The sequence below is a fragment of the Thermobia domestica genome, chromosome 3 (genome assembly GCF_964235325.1).
Source record: "Thermobia domestica chromosome 3, izTheDome1.hap1.1, whole genome shotgun sequence".
Classification (NCBI taxonomy): domain Eukaryota; kingdom Metazoa; phylum Arthropoda; class Insecta; order Zygentoma; family Lepismatidae; genus Thermobia; species Thermobia domestica.
Genome location: NC_137456.1, coordinates 275,748,244 through 275,772,270, shown reverse-complemented (window position 1 = coordinate 275,772,270; position 24,027 = coordinate 275,748,244). Strand labels below are relative to the sequence as shown.

At 36.8% G+C, this 24,027-nt stretch overlaps 2 protein-coding genes across 2 annotated transcripts; both read left to right on the top strand.

Annotated features, from left to right (window-relative positions):
- The first annotated feature begins 4,772 nt into the window (after positions 1 to 4,772).
- LOC145681067 (uncharacterized) lies at positions 4,773 to 20,631 on the top strand. The gene is made up of 6 exons (XM_081752421.1): positions 4,773 to 5,299; positions 11,858 to 12,003; positions 13,448 to 13,735; positions 15,368 to 15,958; positions 17,053 to 17,209; positions 20,131 to 20,631. Exons 1-6 carry the CDS (start codon positions 5,233 to 5,235, stop codon positions 20,625 to 20,627), a joined length of 1,746 nt encoding a protein of 581 aa, XP_081608547.1. The 5' UTR covers positions 4,773 to 5,232; the 3' UTR covers positions 20,628 to 20,631.
- Positions 20,632 to 20,717: 86 nt separating this feature from the next.
- Positions 20,718 to 23,096, top strand: LOC145682222 (uncharacterized). Its single transcript, XM_081753805.1, has one exon. It carries the CDS (start codon positions 20,718 to 20,720, stop codon positions 23,094 to 23,096), a length of 2,379 nt encoding a protein of 792 aa, XP_081609931.1.
- Positions 23,097 to 24,027: the final 931 nt, after the last annotated feature.

Here is a 24,027-nt window from a genome sequence, read left to right as displayed (position 1 = left end):
ACCACCTTTACACCAGAAGTCTCGCTTCGAGACAGGTCCAATCTCTATCAACGTGTTGCGAAATACAGCAACCCACATAATGGGTACCTAAGAATAAATATGGATCATACTCTGGACGATCAGAATCCTTTGACTGCACCTATAACTCCACTAGACATTAACGAGGTCCTATGCCACAAAAAGAACACTGCGCCTGGCTTCGATCGTATCACTTACCGTCACATTAAGGAAGGTCCAGCTCTTTTATTCCACATTTTGGCGTCGCTGTATACTTTCGTTCTCCGCACCGGCTATTACCCATCCGATTGGAAGGTTTCCAAGGTACTCATGTTTCTTAAGCCACATAAAGAAAAGTCAGACCCAGCATCATACAGGCCAATTCAACTGACGTCAACGTTAGGCAAAATATTTGAACGAATAATCGTTCGCAGACTTCATCCCCACTTGTCAACCCATGATCTTTTGCCTACATACCAAGCCGGTTTTCGACCTAATCACAGCCTCCTCGATAATCTCTTACGTCTAGTTACTATTCTCACGAATCATTATAAAAAAACAGCACCTTCCTGCTTACTTCTCTTCGACCTAGAAAAGGCGTTTGACCGAGTGTGGCACAATGGTCTTATCTATAAATTACATTTTTTTCGTCTTCCTGCGGCTTATCTTCGGATAGTGTATCATTTTCTCACCAACCGTCTTGCATATATTTCAATAAATAACAGTCTATCCTTTCCAATCTTTCCTTGCACTGGCGTGCCACGAGGTTCGGCTTTATCACCTTTATTATATATTATATTTGTTAGTGATCTACCTGTTATGCCAGAACCGATTTACACTTTCACCTTTGCGGATGATACAGCGCTGCTCGCTTGCTGTCAAACTATGCATCAAATCAATACCCATTTACAACGAGCCATTGATGCTTTCAGCAACTGGTGTAGTCGGTGGCAATTAAACTTAAACTGTGACAAAACACAGGCGTTAGTCATCCTTCCGCATAAGAGGCGTAGTCGAGTGAGACGTAATCCATCTCTGCTTAATATTCAAGTCCAGGGTGTACCCATCCATGCAAGTACTACCGCTAAATATCTGGGAGTGATCTTTGATGCTAAATTAACCTGGAAACCACACCTTCTTTCAATCAAAGAGAAGGCCCAAAATCGTTTAAATCTATTGAAGCGCCTGGTCGGTACCACATGGGGCTTACATGCTGACACATTGTTAAAAACGTATAAAGCGTTTTTCCGTCCGTGTCTCACACATGGCCACACTGCCTGGGTTAGCGCTGGAGATGAATTTTATAAGCGGCTTCTTATCATCGAACGTCATGTGTTACGTCTAGCCTACCGCATCACCTTGCCTAGCCCTACTCGCCTTTTGTACGATAAGCTGACCTTTCCGCATATCACTCGACATCTTGAAGCTCTCCGCTCTAGGTACATAGATAAAAAATGGACAACTCAGCATCACACCCTCCTAGAAACCATACACATTGATGCCAGTCTTTCCACTCCTCCTAAGTATGCTTATACACCTTTACAGCATCTACTTACAATCTATAGTCAGAAACATCCAGAGCATCCGGATCAACATTTCTTTCAATCATATCATCCACCAGAATTCAATCATCACGTTTATCCATCGCTTGCACAGTAACTCTCATTCTAACAAGGGCTTCCCCATGTCGCTCATCAGTGTTGAGTAGCCCCAACACAGAAGATAACCTCATTTGTGACTACTAACACTGCCCTGTGAACTGTGGCGTCTATGCACTTCATCTCATCATCATAACTTGACGACCACTTACCACTCAGATTTCATAATATTCCTTCCTTGATTGTTTTCATTGCTATTGTAAAACTTAAGATTATTGCAGTCTCATTTTGATGTTACTTAGGCTCTGTGTATTTATCCTTGTGTCTCCTGTCATGATTACAACAACAATAATAATTCACCTATATGTATGAATAAAGTGAGCTTCTTTATTATTGTTGTTAGAAAACCTCATAGCCCATACATGTGTTCCACTTCTTACTGAAAGTAAATTTAAGTCTCTCACGAAGAGACGACGTTATCGTCTGCGGAAAACAGTAAAAAAAAAATCTTTGGTGTTATAACTAGATGGTGTTACTACGTAAGGCACCAAATATATATTTTTTTTCGTTTTATCTCGAACATGCTTTTACATAACCTCTGCACTACGAGGAAATCACCTATGTCCTACATGTAAGTCATCTGGATACTGTGGATAAATCACCTATATCCTACATGTAAGTCATCTGGATACTGTGGATAAATCATCTCTGTCATACATATAAATCACCTGGGTAATGTGTGTAAATCACCTGTGTGCTACGTGTAAATCTCCTCTGTCGCACATGTAAATCATCTGGGTACTGCGTGTAAATCACCTGTGTGCTACGTGTAAATCACCTCTGTCGTACATGTAGATCATCTGGGTACTGCGTGTAAATCTCCTATGTGCTACGTGTAAATCACCTGTGTGCTACGTGTAAATCACCGCTGTCCTACATGTAAATCACCTTTGAATTACATGTAAATCGAATACGTGCTACTTGTAAATCACCTGCGCGGTAGATGTAAATCACTTGTGCAGGACGTGTACGTGTGCATTGCACATGTCCTGTGCACGTGAAGATGTTGAATAGGACCTGTGACGTATATGTGCATCACATGTACAGGCGTGCATTTATATAGATGATGCACATAATGCATCCGTGCAATTGTACATATACTATACGGGTACTATACGTGCATTGTGCTGTCTGGGTACTCGTAATATTCTACGGAAATCGGAAGTGGTTAAGTTTACTAGTACCTTTGGTTTCAATATTGATTTCCATAGAGAGAAATATGGTAAGACATATCGAAAAACGGATTTTTAATCGATTCCGTCTCCTACGTTAACTCTCTGTTCAAACTGGAAGTGGTAGATATTAACGATTTCCGGTTTCAACATTTATTATCATAGAACAAGGACAGTAGTAATAGATAGCGATAATCTGTTTTTAACAATCGATTCAGCGTATCAAGACAACATACCATCACCACCCGCAACACACTGCAAAAACCGGAAATGGTTGAAATTTACTAGTACTTCCGGTTCTCATACTTTTTTTTCCATGGATTGAAGACAGGTGGGGATTTCTAAAAGCGGTTTCTTGACACGAATTCAGCGTCTCATGAATGAGTTTTGCCTTGACTTTTATCTGTCTGTTGGAGAAAACGAAATAAAATCTTTCAGTTTAACGTCCCACGATTATGACCTTTAGGCTAAGGGAGACGACGATTAAGTCAAATGAATAATGGTAGAAGAAATGCGGGAATGAGAATGTGGAAGGATACAGGAGTACACCGAGAAAACCCAGGGACACGATGTTGTCCGCCACAAATTTATATGGCCGGAAGTCGAACCAGGCACCCACGCACCAGAGGTAAACTCTCTACCACTGATCTACCGTGCCTCCTATCTATTTCTTGAAAGTGAAAGGGGTGAAAATCTACGATTTTCGGAACAACACTGATGGTATAATGGATTAAAGAGAATTGGATAAGAACAAACAAAATTTTTGATATGGATTTAGAAAAAAATAGAAGCTTAATTTGTGATGGTATTCCTCTATTGCAAACAGAAGTGGTAGACATCAATTAACACTTTCTGTTTCAATATAAGACTTGTACAGCCCAAACAGTAAGAGTTGCTAATGGCTTTTTGATATGGATCCAACGTCCGAGGAACAGGTTCTATGTTTGCTCTTATTCCTGTATCGCAATCTGTAGTTATAGATGTGCTACTTCAAGTTTGAGTATTGAATTCGGTAGTTTGGAAGTTTTCCGTAGTTTTACACTGTGAAATGAAACTCACTACATATTTATGAATACAATATTCTTACTTCAAAATCCATAGTTTTTAGAATCATTTTGAAAATTCAAGTTTGTGGAATCCAGGATCCAGGAACTGACTAATCAGCGCCGTAACTTTGATTTTTTTCTGGGGAAGCAAAAATATTTGGGTCCCCTAGAAAAAGTTTTTGCCACCCCGCAAAATTCGAAATTTGGCCCGTTCTTTCCATCTTTCTCTTACTCTTTGTGGGGCCCCGGAGCCTGTGGCCGTTAGTTACGCCCCTAGGCCCGTCCCATACATGACAAATTAATTAAGGGGATAATATTGACAAATCTCAAAGTCATACGAATAAATATTATTTCTGCACTGAGAAAAATTTTCATAGAAAATTTAACAGTAAAGACATGTAAAGTTGATTATTTCGTAATTCCGTACTTATATTACGTAAATTTGGACTTGAAACCATTATAATGTTAATTTACCATGTGGCGAAGTGGAAATACAACATGCTGCATTTTGTCTTTTATGAAAAATCTGTAGTACGCAATAAATGTACGTAACGACAGGAAGGTTTTCAGTTCTGTAATGTTAAGAGTACATTCCAGACTGGAAAGAAAATGTGACGTCATTCAAGAGAGATAAATGTCTTTCAGGAATGAAAATATTACAGGCTATCCTATCTAGTACGTGTTTTTTGACATGAGTAAGGAAAATATCGCAGGAAGAAGGACAAATTTTCCTTGTAATGCATTTTTTACATTATAATGTTAAAAGAAACTGAATAATGTAAAAATGTTCGTAGTAAAGTGCAAACTTCACGTCAGGAATGAAATTTTGTCATGATAATGAGATCTACCCATTCTACACTGCAAAGAGCAAACAAATCCGTTCTATACAGACATTATGTAAGGAGACAAATTGTTTTATCATTACTATTTGTGTAACGGAAGCACGATTACTTACAATTTCTACGTACAACTGATCTTTCAATCGGAAAGCAGGACAAAAAAGTACGTAAAGGAATGATAGAAAGTCATTATAATGTTATATATCCCAGGAAATTGATAAAAATACATTTAGTAATGAATAATTTACAGTAAGTAATGGAAAAAGTCCTCTAACTCTGTGTAATCATACAGTTGTTTGGTATTAAAGTCTGTACTGTCATGTTACTTTAACATTACAATACAGACAGTAACGCATTATTCTTGTTATAAAAGTTGCAAAGAAAGAGGCTCAAAATTTTTATTACCCACAATTCCATTCTGTATGGCAAAACGCGGGAGCCTCCATTTTTCGTGTGAAAGTCATAGTCAGTATCGCGCTTGAAGAAATAAGAAGAAAGAAAGTGTTGTTATAAGCAAAATATGGATGCGTATGTGGAAGATTTGCTGACTACTTGGAAACTAAACAATTACGTTAACATTTTTAAGGGTAAGTAATTAGCATTAGAAATAAGAAAACCTGAATCAATCAGCATGACAGCAGAAGACAATCTATCCTGCTTGAAAGTAATGATTATTTTCTAACGATCTAGAAATTACATAAAAGCTGGAGAATTTTTGTGTACACATGAATATTATTTTGGATATAGTATACGTGAAGCTGCATCAGTTCCCAAAGGAGCAGGACGCTCATACTTTTAGGGATTATTCATTGAGTATGTACGAACTTACAAAGGGGGCAATAAAGCGACTTTTATTTACTTATCGGCTCATACGAAAATAAAAAAAACGTACCTGTACTTTATATCGGCATGTGTAGTGCCATTGTACTTTATCTATGACTGTGTGTGTGTGGGGGGGGGGGATTTAACGCATATCGGTCTTGTGCACATGGGTACTTCTTACTATTGCACTACGTAGAAAATTTATGGTATTTCGTGTAGAAGTGGTAATAGAACACAGAAGAATGCAGATCAGGGGGTTCTCGTGTATACTATTACCATTATTTTTTGTAAAAACATGCAAGTATGTTGGTTGCACTCATGTTAGAATGCATGTGATGAACATACTAATTCAGTAGGTTCCTGCTTCAGTAACTGCCTTTCCTATGAATGTAACTTCTAAATCTGTTTAGGCAAGAAGTATTACTAATGTAAATAATGCTCGCTGTATTCTCTTTCTGTACGTTCAGCAATCATTGTTGTAGTGCGCACTTGCAATCCTCGTTGCAGATTCAGTTAAGAGGTCTTGTGTAAAACACCAACCAACCTGTGTTAGATGGACACTAATAAGCACGAATGCTATCTAAGCGAATCTGGGAAGGAGCTTAAGAATGAGGCCCACGCGGGAGTGCCTCCGTAGGGAGTAGGCACGTCAGCGATGTTGGGTATACGCGTAAACGAGCATTATGGAAAACCAACGCTTTCACGACACGGAGATTTCTTTTTGTAAAAGTCGTTTGCTCCTTAAATTCGTCGCACCGTACATTGTTCATTATTAATTGCTCTACTACTACTTACCTTATGGGCGAATGCGTGGGGAAGGTTCTAGAACACAGGTCCCCCATATAAATTAGTACGTACGTTGATTTCTTTCTGTACCAAAGTTTAATATTTAATTCAAATATTATTGCCAAGCGAGCGTAAGCGAGTGAAGGCGGGTTAAGAGCCCCGCAAAGCACGTTGTGTTTGGTCTTTGTTGCAACTAAATGGGAAGGTTCTAGGACACAGGTCTCCCTTCCCGTTTAGCTGTGGTAAAGATAGAAAACAACGTGCCCTGCGGGGCTCCAACCCCCCTTCACTCGCTGGCGCTCGCTCAGCAATATTATATAAATTAAATATTAAAATTTTGGTACAGAAAGGATCCATCCTAGCTACTAATCTATATAGGTGGACCTGTGTAGAACCATCCCCTACGTCTTATACTTTACGTAATTGTCACTTTCTGTAAGATTTTCTGGCATTAGTCGAACAGTCAGTTCTACAAATTTTGATATATTTCTTACATTTTCAGGTTACGTTAGAGCTTTTTATTTCTTTTAGTAGAGTATGCACTAAAGGACCTCCATTACTACTTGCAAATTCGCTTGAGGACTGCTTTAGCAGGGTTGGCAAAGACCATGGATTTTATTGAAAAAAAAAATTTGTTTAAACCAGGTTTTTTTGGTTTAAATAATTTGCTCTGTATATTTATATCACATATAGGCAGAAATAAGCTTGTTTCGCCTTGGTGTTAGTATGCAACAACCGAGTTATGCTGGAAGGGGTCACATAAGCTTAAAGTGGAATCCAAACCGCTTCTCGGCTTACATCCAAGAGGAATTGTCTTCCACTTGAACTCGAAACCGGGACTAATTGGCCAAAAATGCGATACGTCTGCCGAGTCACTAAGGACTCCTGATAAAAATACGTTAACTGATCTTTACATATTTGCTAATATAATTGTCAGGAGTCATTAGGACAGAAGGACAAAAAGATAAACAATTGCACAAGTGGAACCATTATACAGAATTACATATGTACAATTTCAAAGTACTACGGAGTACAGAAAACTAATTTAGTCCAACTCAGTTCATTTATTAACCAAGTTAAAGAAATATAACGAGTTACTTTATATATCAGTAAGGAAAGTGAATAAAGATACGAATTATTTGAGTCCACTTTGGCTCTGACCCATTTATACATAAATAGTTACCAAATATTCTTGTTATTGCAATCATTGCCTCTCGTGGGGTTTGTATGACCCCCTCCCCAAAAAAGTACAGCATTTCGATGTATTTTATTAATAGTAAACACTATTAAAACGATACAATGTTTTGAATTTCCCTTTGGTTGCATAACAATAATAACAAACTATAAAAAAAATCACAAAAGAAACATCCATAAAGTTACATAAAAAAAGTTCCTTTTGTAATATAATCTCTTTGAGTAAAGAATGGGGTGTTTAGGTCTGAATATAGTACGAATAATATATGGGAGTGAAAAGTGATACGCACACTTGTGTTCACAAATGTGTGTTCATCAAGATTTTACGAATAGTTACACTTTTACGAACATTTTTCGTTTTTTGGTTTAAACCAGTTTTTTTTTTAAACAGCTGGTTTAAACCAGCCAACCCTGCTGCTCAGTATAAATACAATGTTGATGTATGACAACAAGTACAGGGGATAAAACATGAACCAACTTGTGCTAGGTGGCCACTAAAAAGCACGAAGGCTATCTAACCGGGTCAGGGCAGGAGTGCAGCAAGGGTCCGAGCGGGAGCGAGGAATGCACTCGTATGGACCAGGCGCATCAACGATGCGGATATACGCATAAACAAGGATAGTGGAATAGCGCACAGACGCACACACATACAATTCTTTCACAACCGCTCAAAATTCATTTCAATATGCTGTGCATTGACAGTAATTACTTCTATTCACACTCTCAGATCTTCACAGAAAAAGAAGAATTTTACCATCGTATTTTACCTATGTTTTCTGTTTGGTAGATCTGTCTGCTCGAGTAAACCCCGGTGTTTGTGCCCCATTCAAATTACACACACACATGATTCTTTCAGCTAAATTCACATTTTCCTTTGTTTCAGTGGATTAGTTACGGTAATTTTACGGAATTACTCTTTTCAAATGATGGAGGGCGTTTTGGGTCAGTGGAGAGCATTCACCTCCGGTGCTTGAGGTCCCTGGTTCAATCCCAGCTCGCGCCGTGTGGACTTTGTGGTGGACAAACACCATGTTCGTGGGTTTCCTTGGGGTTCTCCAGTTTCCTCCCACTTTCTTCATTCCACCATTTCATTCATTACTCATCATCACCGTCTCCTTTAGCCTAACCGGCATAACCGTGGGACGTAAAACTGAAAGATTTCATTTCATTTCATTTTCTTTTCTTTGTACAAACGTCGGTATCTCCCTGCACTTGTAGGAGATAATGAAAGGATTTCGTTTTTCTGTACATTCAATGGGATAGTTTATTCGAATTCAACCTTGTAATTTAATATGCGCTATTCTCCTCAATGTATGTATTGATTCTAGTGACTACATTTAGAAAGCTATGTGCCATTGAGTACAAAATGCAGTAGTAGAACAGTAGCGTTTTATAAAGTATTTCAATGTTGCCGCTTCCATAATTTATTTCAGTAGTTTGTAGGATAACCATTGATTTAATTATAGCATCAACTCTACGAGGCATTGAATACATCAAAATTGAACCAGAAACTTTTAATCCTAACTAGCTAAAAGAAATACGCCCGTTATCGAACGGGAGAAATCGATTTGAGGCAGCGAGAGACAAAGGGGTGTAAGTGACATTTGCGATAAAGTTTATTTATGTATAGAAAATGGACTCCCCACTGCATAATATATGAACTGGATATTGAAGGACGCTATAGCCTACTTGCGTCTCTATTCATGGATACACTACGGCATGCTTCACAATCCAGTTCATACATTATGCTCCACGGAGTTCATTTTCTAAACTGGGGACCAGCGTTCACCAGGAATGGTTTCTGCCTAAACTTAAAGTGCTGCGCAGTTTCTAGTTGGCACGAAACTAATTGTCACTGACTGAGAGAAAACACGAAATGTGTAGTCTTCACGACGCACATGGAAAGTGAAGTCTTCACAACGTTGTAATTCACCCTTCCTTTCCCATCTTGGGGGACAGCTCATTGCCTAGAATAGATTAACCAATGACGTCACAATGTAAATAGAAAACGAAAAATGAAATGAAATCTTTTGAGTTTTACGTCCCACGCTTATGCCGGTTAGGCTAAAGGAGACTGTGATGATGAGAGATTAATGAAATGATGGAATGAAGAAAGTGGGACGAAACGGGAGAACCCCGAGAAAACCCACGCACACGGTGTTTGTACACCTTTTCTCTTGGCGGGGGCTGGGATCGATCCCGGGACCCGAAGCACCAGAGGTGAACGCTCTACCACTGAGCCACCGCGGCTCCCTAATGTCAATAAATAAAATAAGTAAATACATAAAATATATTTTTAAAAATACATATTTGCACGAGATGCTGTTATCACTGGCCACCTAAGTGCTTTTCTTTTCAGTACAGTAAATAAGTAAATGTAGATGTAGGATTATATGTGAATATATTCTGAATCTAACTGTCTGATTTTGAAATCTTATGCTCTGGTGTAATCTGTTTCTTTGTCAAACCAAAGGCCGCGAGCGAGATGGGGGAGGCTCATAACTTGTGTGTAAGTGACACTGGCAATCATTTTTGGATTGGTGAGTGCGTCTGACTTTGAAATTTTGAACTATGTATTGTTCCAAGCATTCAGCATGACATGCAACCTAGTGTCTTAAGAGTTTGAGCATTGCGTGCAAGGGGGGAGATCTGAGTGTAAGTGTGCTTATCCAACCAAACCCTCAGCTTAGGTATTGGAGGTTATTACGTAAACATTAAGAATTGTTTTGATAAAGATGATTGTTGTTGTTATGGCGAACTGGCACAGAAATTTTTACTTATATATAAGGCAGTTCGCATACGTGTAACTTTTTGCGGGAATGGGGGCAAGATAATGGGGTCATAAGCCGTAGCTCGTTTTGCTTTTATACGTAAATCTGGCACTGATTAAGCAACATATTTTTAGTAAATCATTACAGAAGTTCAATTTATTTATTTGCTAAGAAAATTGAGATCCTCAGCACTAACGCTGCAGCGTTATTAACGCTCATATAGTCCATCCAGTGTTATAGCCATTGATCCAATAAGCCAGCGTTATCGCGCCCAGAGGCGTTGACAATGCTTGGTTAACGCGTGGTTGCCGCCGCTCTCTGTCAGCATTAATTGCGGGTTGATTCCGCTCATATACTCCAAACCTTAAGTGTCTTCACCACCGAAAATTTTAGAAATTTTCTGTAATATCTTCAAAACAAATAAAAATATTCAAAAAGCAAAGAAGTACTGCACTAGACAATATTAATTTTCATGTGATATTGTTATTACGACTCATATATCAGCTTTCGATTTGCAACTGTCGGTAAATTTAGCATTTTTTTGAAGGTTCTGTAAATAGCAGCACACCACAAGCAAATACATGAATTATGGTAGGGTGTCACATGCAAAATCAGATTGTCTAGTGATTTGAATCTTTGCTTTTTGATTTTTTTTTATTCGAAGATATGGCAGAAAAAACTCTAAAGTTTGCGGTAGTGTAATTTTGCTATGGTGAGCACTCTCAATAAACAGGAAAAATGTAGCAAAAGTGAGTAGGTTACGCTAAGTTTAATATCCCTCTCATTAAAAAGAAGGTATTTCAAGTTGATAAACACAAAGCTCCGCATACAGTGGATGGAAACGTTAATCAACAAAAGGAAGCAGAAGTTGTCTGTTGTCATGCTGTAAAGATCCTCAGCATATGCATTAGGGCAGTGTCGTCTTCCTCAACGTATGTTCGTTGATTTGTACCTTTCTTAAGCATAGTTTCGCAGATTGGGCCAACACGTAAAAAGGGCTCCATAAGATTATATTTTGATTCGACTTTCGTTAGTGGAAAAATACAGAATATAACAAATCACATTGCTGAGATAAAAATACACAAGGGAAAAGATGACATTGTTAAATTACTAGGCACAATCATGTGTATATATGCCAAAGTTTTTCACCGCATGAAAGCACCCTACCTACTCACAACAATCTTAGAAGTTTTGAAACGTATAAATAAAAACTCTAAGCAAGTTTATCATTGTATGAATTCTTTTGTTCACGAGAATATAGGTTATCATTTTTAGTAATGAACTGCAGAGTTTATTTTGATGTAATGTGGAATGAAGTTACATTTTTATTTCCATTCCATAAATTTCATTATGGTGTTGCATTTCTTCAGTTAATGTCATATTTTGAATTACCCTTTCACCACCTCTATTGCAGTGTATAAATGGTTAATATTATGATTACATTTGCTCATTCTGCATTTGTGTAGGAAAAATAGTACGTAATGTAAGATGCTTCTACAAGTAGGTGCAGAGAATGAGGGTCAGAAACAACCTGAACAGTGCTTTAAGAGGCTAAGTATCTTTCTTTTCCAGAGAATGGTGTAGATTTTTTTGCACTTCAACACTTAGAGGATAGAGACATCGAACAGCTAATACCTCAGGCAGGGCCAAGAGTAAAATTCAAGGTTAACTGGAAATCTTGGAAACAGGATCTTCAGAAAGCAGATGAAAACAGGAGGGTAGGTTATTCTTGTGTGTCAGCTACACATCATAAGTGGAATCCTCATGTTATATTTGTCAGTAGTTCACGTACTGTAAAGTAGAAATAGACTCGTTAACATGGAAGTCGGGAAGTAGATGTGACCTGTTTCAACTACACAGTAGGTATGACAGACTTCTTTCAAGATGAAGGCATTTTGCTTAATTCAATGCGCAATCTGTGAACACCACTATTTGTGATCATGCATGTTAACCACAGAAGTTATAAGTATAAATAAAATGTGCTTTTTTTTTTCAGGCAGACATACAAACCAGAACAATTTTTTAGTTCCTCTTTCGCATTCATGTTATGAAAATCATAGACTGTGTGCTCTCTTGCGTCAACGTCCACAAATGTTTCTAATATCTGTTAGATGTGAAGTGTACAAAACTATACATCCCTAGAATTGGTGATAGATCAATAGCAATAATGTGCCTGTATGGCGGTATTGAAACCCAGCTAATACCATTTAACCTTAATTTTGCCAATACCAACACCATTGAATGTTACTATTAGCCAATCCAATTCCTGTACTCCTACGCTGATAAATTTCACATAATAGTTGCTTTAAGTTGTTACACAAAAACTGGCAAGTTGATGATGCAATTCTTCTTCTTGCGATTCATAAGAGCATTGCTTCCGTAGGAAATGAAAGACTTTAAACTTGTAAAAAAGAGAGAGATATTATAATTAGCTCATTTCAGACAATCATTTCTCTCTATTACTTTTCAGAGATGTAATGATCTTCCTCTTTCCCTTTTTTAAAACACTATTAAATGTTAATAGTGTCATACTGTTGCCAAGAGTGTCGTTAACATTGGTCTTGCATTATATTGCAAAGGATTACTAGTTTCAATAAATGTTAGAGTGTAAAAGTGTATTGATCTCTTTAAAAAAAAATCAATGTTTTGGACTAGTATTGTTAAATTGTGTTTTTAACTGATACCACATACCTTTGAAGTCAGGTATCAACCATTCTGATACTTCTTGAAATCTTAGCTATCGACACCGATATTATTGATTTGACGATCCATGTCTACCATTAGATATGGATATATACCATTGATGGATTTGCCAAACAGACTTTATCACTGCCCACACTTCAGTTTTCCACAAACATCCATCAGTATTGCAAGCATCCATATCTGCATTGGCCATTGCTAATGCTGATCAGATGCGTTAATATCAGCAAAATGGTCCTTCCGTGGTACCTGGTATGAGCCGCATTATGAAAATTGACAAGTAGTTAGAATTATAGTACCTCCTTTAACACAAGTATATGTTTGCTCACATTTTTGTTTCCTTCTTGTCTGACGTGGTACTTAAGAAATTAGTCATGTCCTTTGTAGTGTTTTAGCAAATGGCATTCACATGTTTATTAAATACTCATGCTTCTTGTGAGTCATTTTAAGGTTTGTACTCAGTTGCAGGAAGAAGCAGATAGGTTGCTTCTTGACTTAACAACGCCAATATCGTTTGGAAACAGTTCTTGGTGTGAAGGAAGGAAATCAACATTCAATGCAATAGAGAGAGATAGATTAGAAGAAACTCCTGGAACATCCGCAGATTTACGAGAGGAACACCAGCAGGAAGAAAACAGACAAAATACTTCTGACATTCAGTCTCTTCCTTCCAATTCCAGTTCAACTTCTTGCACTCACTCAGTGGAAGGCGAAAAGCAAATCAGGCACAGCGAATCAGAGGGAAATCATGTAAGTTTTGGTTTAATGGAATAAATGTCTACAGGTTTTAATCATGAATGTTTATGGGACTGAATAAAGCAATCATCGCTCAAGGGAAATACATCAATATGGCTTTGTGAATGTAACATTTTTAAAATTGTTTGCATGCCTCTTCTGTGTGAACGTGGATTTATGTCCAAATGACAATTTTCCGTACATGTTAGGTTGTATATTGTATTTATCAATCCATGTTCCTTCTTGATACAAAGAAATCATAAATGGGATCTTATAAGTTTATAAGTAAAGTACAACACATTTTGGTAGCATGTGTATAATGTGAATTTTAAAGATTTGGGAGAAGGATTTCACATTCATTTTTATAATTGAGATCATAAAGGAAAGGGTATTACAGTTTCTTAAGCAAATTTTTAAAATTGCACTCATTTCGATAACCAGACATTTTATCCTTACCCCATTCTGTATACAGCTGGAATTTGCAAGTAGTTACACTGTTACTTCATGCCACTAGCCAGGTTTCAAAGCCAAGCGTGCTTCGTCGTCAGCTGAATCCATGAAATACTACAACAGGTGGATTTCATAAGGTTTACACGAACTACAGTATAGTTTTTTCTCACGTTTACAAATACGTTGAGCACCTAGATAAAATACAAAACATATTGTTATAGCTACTTGGTTGAGATTGTGAACATGAGAGAAAAGTAGAAAACGTAGTTGCTGTAACACTGAAATGAAAATCTGTGTAGTGAAATCCACCAGCGTCGATCCACCTGTGGATGAAGCATGCTTGGCTGAAAATCTGCGTTGTTGAGTGAACAAGCGAACTACTTAGAAATTCCAGATGTATATATGAGGGTTGAGAGTTCTATATGTAATAGCTATACGAAATGGTCTTTTTACTTCAACAGTTTGGGACCAATTTACTACAGAATTTTGTTTTCGTTTATGATAATTTAATCTAAACATAAAAAATCTACAGTAATTTTCTGTGAAACCTCGTTTACTATAAATGAAATAAACATTTGGTAAAGAATCGGGGTAAAAGTACATATCTTTTTTTATTTTCAGATACACTCTCTTGCTGCTATTTAAGAAATGTTTTGTCGAATCCCTTCTTGTATTGTACTATTAATGTGGGATAATGGAACATACAGGGACTTTTTCCTGTGGACAAACTCTCCCCAAAAGACCCTGATTGTGATTTTGCGTTTCTGATTAGTCACTCTGATATTATAATCAGATATTCATGCTCATGTTTTCCCTATGTACATTCTCTTCAGTTCAGGTAATTTTAGGTAACACTTCAAGTTGGAGGACTCGTGTAAGAAACCTTAAGGGAAATTATACCTTGTTTTTACTGATAATTCATTTTCATTCTCTACATTTGCACTACATTTATATTTCATTAAAAGTTTTGAAGGTTCACTTTACAATGTAAGAGGAAAATGCAAACTACAGTGAAATAAAAAGATAAAAATAATACGCTTATGAATCAGAAAATGTGAGGTCAGTGTATACTTTCTCAAATCTTGCTGTGATTAGGTTTTCAAATGGAGATGCAAGCCATGAAATATATTTGTTTTCGTTTTCTTTCATTAGGGACTTCATGGATATCCTTGTTCATAATGCTTTCGTTGCTTGCAGGTGCTTACTATATTGCAATGCACACTGGATGGAAAAGCCATTCTTGCTAAAGGAGAAAAGAACAATGGTTTACTAGATAATGCTTCAAGGTGTAATTTAGCACGACTTATAGTAAAGCATGAGTTAGAAGAAAATCCGACACGGCTAATAACACGAGGTGAATTTACACGCTGGGCACATGAAATAGCAACCATTTTTGGGAAAGAATCACCATCTGTGTATTACGCAGCTTACATTGGAGCCACGAACTACCAAACAAAACGCAATGCTTCTGGGAAGTTGTATGAGGCCTACATTTCAAGAAGAAGAGTTCTAAGAAAGAGAGGAGATATTCCAAGTAGAAGGTCCTCTTCTGCATCACCTACATCTTCACTAGGTGACGACACAGACATTGTTGAAGAACCCATTCCAGACCCAGTAATAGATGAGAAGTTACAGTGGCTCAGAACGTCACTAGATCCCTGGCATGTTGTGTGCGATAATTGGAGAGCAACAGCAGAAGCTAGATTGAAAGCCCTGGAACAGCCTGGGACGGTTGGTGCTTACCTTGACTTGTACCCTGTTTTGAAAACACCACAAGGTTATACATTGGTAAGTGCACTGTTACTGTACTATTGCAAAGTATTTAACAACTGAGTGAGGTGTCTCATTTTTCACAAAACACGTGTTCATTTCAATTCAACGCTGTCCTCATTAAAACATATAGGTCGAATAATGAGGTGGGGAAAAACATGTAAGATTTACATGTGTACAGACCACTATCACAAGGAAACAGCTCCACCCATAATTGCGCTCAGGCACAGTTTTAAGCTGTGAGAGCTAGATTTAGTTAAAGTTTTTGCATCAAAATTTTGACTGTTAATAGCTATATACATTATGTTAATTGTATTTTATATTCTATTTCTCTCCCTTCCATACTACAGTTTTATATCATGTATTCTGCTAGAGAAAGGTACGATGTGGTCTTGATTTGATACGTAGATTTTACTTTCCTTGACCACTACTTTCATCTTATTATATTTGGTTGTTTGTGAATATGTAAAATTGCTGAATTGTAACATTGTGTAAAAAATGCGAGTTTTGTAATTTATTTTCTTCATTCTCTTTCCAATTTGGTAACTTGAACCACTTGAAAGTGAGGAATTAAAAAAAAGACACATAGAAATAATTAACTATGTCTGTAGATTAAAATTGAAGTCTCCTTGCACTTGCTTGCTGGTGCTGTGAAATTTTGTCTTTTATTTTTTATTTTATTTATTTATTTTTCTTAAGAACCATGGCAAAAGGTTAATATGTTTTTAGTGGATGTGAACTTGATTGGTTTTAGTCATTGTGAACTTAGAATGGCCTACATGAGCTTTGCACAACTTGAATGTTGATCGTAGCAATCTTCCAGAAAAGGGTTCCAGTATATTACCAAAATATTGAAGAAAAATAGAAACTTAAGCAGGTAATTTTAATGTACAGAAATGGTTAATTTTTTTAAGAAAAAAGTTTGCCCGTTTCCTGTTATGTTTGACACATCGGTTGCTTATCTTTTAATGCGTTAATTACTATTATGAAAAATGAATAGGAAAACTTGATGTTTCATTCCTGTAGGAACATTACTGAGAAATTTTACACTTGTTTCATATTTAAGATTTCATCGTGATACCTCACTACTAATAATGTTGCTCTTTTTGCAGCTGTTGGAGGACTACTCCTTCCTTTACCCTGGTACTGAAGACAATTTGTTTAACAGAATTGTTCTGCTTCAAGACAAAATTCTGCATTTGTTGGAGTTGAAAAGAAATTTGAAAGAAATACATTCTCTTTCAGCACCGTACATCTGTGCTATTCATGGTAAGTACAGTGCTTCAAGCACTATTTATTTTTGTAATACAGTCAAACCTAGGGTGATCAGGCGTACTGATTTTCGCAGTACAGTATTATTTTTCAAATAGCTTTCCTGTGTGTTCCAAAGACATCTAGAAAATTGAGATTTGTCCTTTTTTTAAAAGTCCTGATTAAATTTATTTGCAATACTTTAATGTTTCATTCTTTATTCACAACATATCGAATCACAGGCACTTTTTTTCTGAATGATAAACTTTTTTTTCAACACTGCTCAAAAAATTATTGTTAGGAAAATAAAACAATCGACAAACCATTGTTTTGTAATGCAGTTGGTTTTACTGAGAAAGTCTTGTTGAGATGTCGGTAAGGCAGGATTGGTCACTTATTTCAAGTCACAGCAGTGACGCCAATCAATTTAACTGGAGTTTCCTCGTGCCAGTCTTTTTCTGTCATGTCTTAAAATAATCCCAGACTCTGAAAATCAATTTTAAAAAGTAAGTTTTTAGCCCTAAACGAAGTTTCACTATACGTTCATAAAAATAAACTACAAGCGCATGTATTAATTATGTGTCTAATTAATTATAATGCAAATGATATTATTTGATTATAGTACAAATAAATTTGATTCATCTATTTGCGACTTGCAGTGTGAAGTATTTGCGCTTCTTTCAGTAGTATTACTTGTCTAAATACATTGTTGTGAATAGGCAGAGAGAAAATTCTTTATAGTTCAATCGTGACCTTTTTTTATTGTTTTTGTTGATACTCCATTAAATTGTTTGAAATTCTTTCAAAAATCTTGTATTTCGACATGAAAGTATTTGGAGATGTGTTGATTTCTTAAAAATGAATGATTGCCTTGAGGTTAACGTGAAATGAAACAAAGAGATACGTATTGTCGATGCACAGGCTATCATTTATTATTATGCTTCTTTCCTACTTTTCACTTGTCAGAATCTGGTCACCCTAGTCAAACCCATTTAAAACATCATTGGAGGGGACCAGAGGGAAAGGAGCAGTTTCAAAAGTGCCCAATTTTCCCGTTTTCGGTGCACCCATACACTTTGGTGTGGGAAGAGGTCGTGGTCTAAGACCTTCACATATAAACACTGGTGGGCATAGCTCAGTGAAACATGACCAAAAATGGGTCAACAATACAATGAAAATGCCCATAAGACGTGCATATTTTTGACATATATTTTGTATATTGCCCAAAAGAAGGGGCGTGCTCCGTTGAAGGTTGATGGAAGTGAGACTACACGTTGAACTCTACAAGCACTATGAGTTTCATCACACTCGAGCCTGCGGAACAGAGAAACAAATCGGGTCAAAGTCATATGCTCAGAGTGGCTTTATATGAATCAAACACCTTACGTTGTTCGTGCGCATATCCACTCAAGGCGCAGTAATCGGTTAAAGTACTGCATTTTCGTTTTATGCGATCTTGGTCGGGTGGGGACGATTGCATTATAGGATAGTTTTGTCAATGTGCAAATGAAACATGGAGAGTTGGATGTTGTGCCCATGTCATGCTCATTATTTGGTACTTAGGAATGGGCAAAGAAATGTAGCACGTCCGAAGACATCCACAAGAAGACGAATCTATGCTCTTGAGCGATATCGATGAACCATTCGTCAGAGGATGAGGAAATCGGCAATTAAACCCTTTTGCATACTTATGTACAAGTACTTTTGTATAATACGTCGTACATAATAATCACCTCAACTGCCTGAGCGGTACTGGGAGTAAGGAAAACCTTGTACTACAGCTCCGGTAATGAATAAATCATTTTGTACCTTTCAATAGCACGTGTTACTCTAGTGCAATGATCATTTTGTTTCTTCGAACAATGTTTTTTTTAAAGATATGGTGTAGAATGTGCGAAATCCTAACTAGCATTCGCTTCCACTTATTTCATCTATAAGAAGACCATTCAGCGGAAATACGACACATGGCTACGGCATTCTCTTGCGAGAGGTTTGCCTCATATCAAGCCAGTCTGAGCATTGGAAATGGTACGTCCCTTGAATTTGACCCGATTTGTTTCTCTGTTCCGCACACTCGAGTGCGATGAAATTCATGGTGCTTGTCGAGTTCAATGTGTAATCTCATTTGCATAAAACCTAACGGAGCGCGCCCCCTCTTTTGAGCGATATACAAAAAAATATGTCAATCAAATGCGCGCCTTTCACTCTTAGTTATGGCCACCATTATTTATATGTGAAGGTCTTAGGCCACGATTTCTTCTCACATCAAATTGTATGTGCGCAACGCAAACGGGAAAATTAGGCAATTTTGGAACAGTTCCTCTGATACTCTATTAAGCGGATGTTATTTATGAACAGCAAAATCAAACATTTTCTTTTGCTTGATTTTAGTTGTACACATCATGAAACGTGTTTCTACGAAGTTTCAGCTAAATTGAAAATTATGAATTTGCCGAAAATCGCATTTTAAGTTCAAAGTTTACAGTATTGCAAGACATAGAGTATAAACTATTATATAGACGTTTGAGAGAAAACAAAAGTATTGAGCTTAATCGGTAGATAGTAAGCGTCCCTCACACCGGGAAGTGCCACATAATGATATTGACATGTTTTTGGTTTTAAAAGTAGTGCGTAATTGGCCTTTATTTTTGTTTACGCACTGCAACTTCTTGTAGGAAGTCTTGAATGGAAGAGAACTTAGTCCACAAATCTGATTACATAGACATATCATTGGCACTGTTGAAAAAAGTTTTAAAACATCTACAGCTTGTAAAGTGTGTAAAACTGAAGTTACTACCGAGTCAGCATCCTCTCCATCTTATTTAATTGCTTTCGTATAACAGTGAATTAAGTTTTCATTTATGTGCCACAGATAGTACATAATAATGACCTCACTTATATGGAGACCTGTCATGTAATTCACCATTTACTGATTTCAGATAAGGACATTTCACCTGACGTGAAGACAAATGTTGCTCTGATTTGTCTGCCACTGTTGCTACCTGTGGTACCCATCAAGAGGAACTGTAAGAGGACAACATGGCGCCCATCAAAATTGGAAATACGTGATGGATTCATCACACACATTACATCTGACAGTCACCTGCAGAACACAATTCAACAGAGGAAAGAAAAACTACAAAAACTGGGGGCTACATTTCAGCCTTTGGTTGTTCTTGTGGGTGAGGACATAACGTCAGTTACATGCTCCTATGTCGTCGTCGAGAACACTTTGTACAAATTCAATTCATTACAAAGCGCTGTTGACACATGTTTCAAAATCTTTCATGCTACTAGTGCTAGGTATCCTGAGGAGTCAGAAAGTGTCTGGTTGTTAATGCAAAGGGGATTTTATGGTATTAAAACAGTTCATGATAGAATGACTCAAGGTGTTCGGTGTCTCATGTCTGATTTAGGCATAAGTGAACCACAATAAAGATACATAATGTTTACCTGTTTTGCATGTAAAAAGAATTTCAATCGTCCATCTGATATTCAATATCATACAAGAAATGTGTGCAAAAATATGGCAAGAGGTACCATGTTTCCTTGTACATATGAGGGTTGTTACAGGTATTTTTCATATAATAGATCACTGCAAAGACACATATCCAATGTACATAAAAATAAAAAGCAATGTAGTAATAGGAGTAGTAGTGTACTGTTAGCAGACAGTGATGTAACTGTATTGCAGTCACGTGGTAATTTGTCACAGCCTGTTGTAGAGAAAAGTAGTCAAGTTGTCACAAACGATACAGTACAAAATGTAGTGGAGGATCATATGAGTAAATTCATTTCTAAACTGTATGCACATCCAACTTTTAGCCGTTCACATGTACAAGTTGTGGTTGATGGAATGAAATCCTTATTTAGTCACAATGTGAAGAGATCTTTACAAGCAATGGTTTTAGAGCACGCAGGTGTAGAAGAGTTGCCTGGTAAGTTTCAATTAGCTCTTGAAGAAGTTCTCTCAATAGAACCTCTAAACGGGTTTGAAACGGATTACAAGCGTTTACAATATTTTGAGGTTTTAGGCACATACATTAGTCCACAGGAAGTTTTAATTGGGGAACGCATGGAAAGAAGACACACGGCTTGTGGTAGCAACATAGAATCTGTTCCTTGTACTATGCAAATGATTCCATTGCGAGTATTATTACAAAAACTTTTCAGTAAGGACTCATTTATACGTGAAACATTGAACTACTTGCAATATTTGAATAACTGTGAAGACAATGGCAGTCCTCTTTTGAACATAATTCATGGTTCTGTATGGAAGAACATGCAGCCTTCACAAGAATACTCAAGACATACATTAGTAGTACCTGTTATTATTTTCTTTGATGATGTTGAAATTGGGAACGCACTGGGGTCACATGCTGGAATTCATAAATTAGGTGCTATATATCTTTCACTTCCACTTCTGCCCCCTTACTATGTGTCACAGTTGAAGAATATTTTCCTTGTATCTTTATTTCATTCAGCTGACAGAACAAAATTTGGAAATGCAGTTACGCTTCAAAAGGTAATAGATGAACTGAATTTCCTAAGAAAAACTGGCGTACAGGTATCAACAAGCTGTTTTAAAGGTGTTGTAAAATTCATTGTTCCTGCTATAACTGGTGACAATTTAGGGTTGAACAGTATTCTGGGTTTTGTTTCAAATTTTGTTGGTAATCACTGTTGCAGGATATGCAATGCAAATAAGAACGAATTACAAAAATTAACCACAGAGGTTCCCACTTTGCTCAGGAGTGTTCTGACATATGAAGATCAGTTGCAGGTAAATGATGTATCTAAGACTGGCATAAAGGAGAAATGTGTGTGGTTAAACCTTGAAGGGTTTGACCTGTTTAACAATGTTGCTGTCGACATAATGCATGATTGGTTTGAAGGTTGCTGTCGTTATGTAATGTCATTCATTGTCAATTATTTGGTACAAGAAAGTAAAGCAATTACCATTGAGACTTTGCAAATGAACCTTGCTAACTTTAATTATGGTCCAGATTCCAATTCAAAACCTACAAACTGTATTCAGATTGATGGGGGGAACATAAACATAAAGACGTCAGCTCACGAAATGCTTATTTTGGTGAGGTACTTTGGCCTATTGGTGGGATATTACGTACCCACTAACAATTATGTTTGGCTGTTGTATATTCAATTACGCAAAATTACAGAAAGACTTCTAAATAACAGGGTTTATGATGATACTGTGATTCAACTACAAACTTTGATAGCAGAGTTCAATGAAATGTACTGTTCATTGACAAAATGTCATTTGAAACCAAAGTTTCATTTCCTCACCCACTACCCTGCAATGATGAAAAAATTTGGACCACTGAACCAAATATGGACCATGAGATTTGAAGCAAGACATAGAATTTCAAAGTTCATGGCTAATGTCTCACACAGCAGGGTAAATGTCTGCAAATCAATTGCAATACGAAATCAATTACTCGTTAATGACTTACTTCTTAATAACAATTTGACACATCACATTTCTCATGGAAAAAAGAGGAGGTTTAACAGTGATACAGCAATAGAGGTTAAGCAGAGGTATGCATTACACTCTGAAGCAGACCTTATGTCTGTTACAAAGGTTAAAGTGAAGGGCCATACCTTTTCTTTGTCTTCTATAATTGCACTTGACATTGATGAATCCAATGGACTTCCTGTTTTTGGTCAAGTAAAAGACATTATAATTCATGATGATGATATAATTTTTTCCTGTGTAGCTTTGGACACGATTGCCTTCTATGAACATGTTTTTGCTTACGAGGTCTGTGTAACAAATAACCATCTGTTTGTAAAGTATGATGAGCTGTTAACACCACTGCCACACACTTACACAGTGATGACTGATGGTGTAAAATACATTACACTTCGATGGCCAATTGATTAGAAAACAGTTTGAAATTGGTGAATCTTGTAAACTGGTTGTTGTGTAAACATAAAAGAAACTCAAAATTTTCAGTGTTATCATTCTGTATACAGTATATACTTATGAATAATTATGTAATGGTGTTACTAAGTAATCATATTTCATACCTGTAATTTATATTATTAAGCATCAATATTTTAATGAAGTCATATCGTCCTTTCCATGGGTTGTCAACTCACACAGAAGATCTTGTCGATGTTAATTAATTTTAAGTGTATTCTATCATCCTTCTTACAAGGTTTCTTACTGTATATCTTTATATACTTACTACTATTTCGAAACTACTAAAAAGTGGCTTTTTTTATTATTTACTTGTGTATAGTTTGCTGATATTTCGCCCTTCATCTGAGAGCATTTTCGAAGCAGGTAATGTTCCATCGATCTTCACATGTTAACCAATTTATAGACTGCAATCCGGTTATCTTCTTTCTTCCCTAAAATATTCACTATATAATTATATGAGCGCAAGAGAGGATGATTCTTAATTAACAAAAGATTGGCTACTTACCATGAATCCTCCCTTGGAATGCCTAAATATTTTTCATACGTTTCGGAACTCGTAGCTGGTTCCTTCCGAACAAGCTGCGAGTTCCGAAACATATGAAAAATATTTAGGTTTTCCAAGGGAGGATTCATGGTAAGTAGCCATTTTTAATTAATATTCACTATGTGGTTTAAATTAATTACAAACATCGTTAAAACTCATTACAATGCTTTTACTTAAACTATACTCTGAATATTATAGCCAAGAAAAAAAAGAGGATCACAGGACTTTAGTATTGGAAATAGGTCAAAATGTAAAGATCGATGGACAATTGCCCTCTTTGAAAATGCTTTCAGGTGAGGGGGGATATATGCACTGCATACACAGGTAAATAATAAAAATGCGACG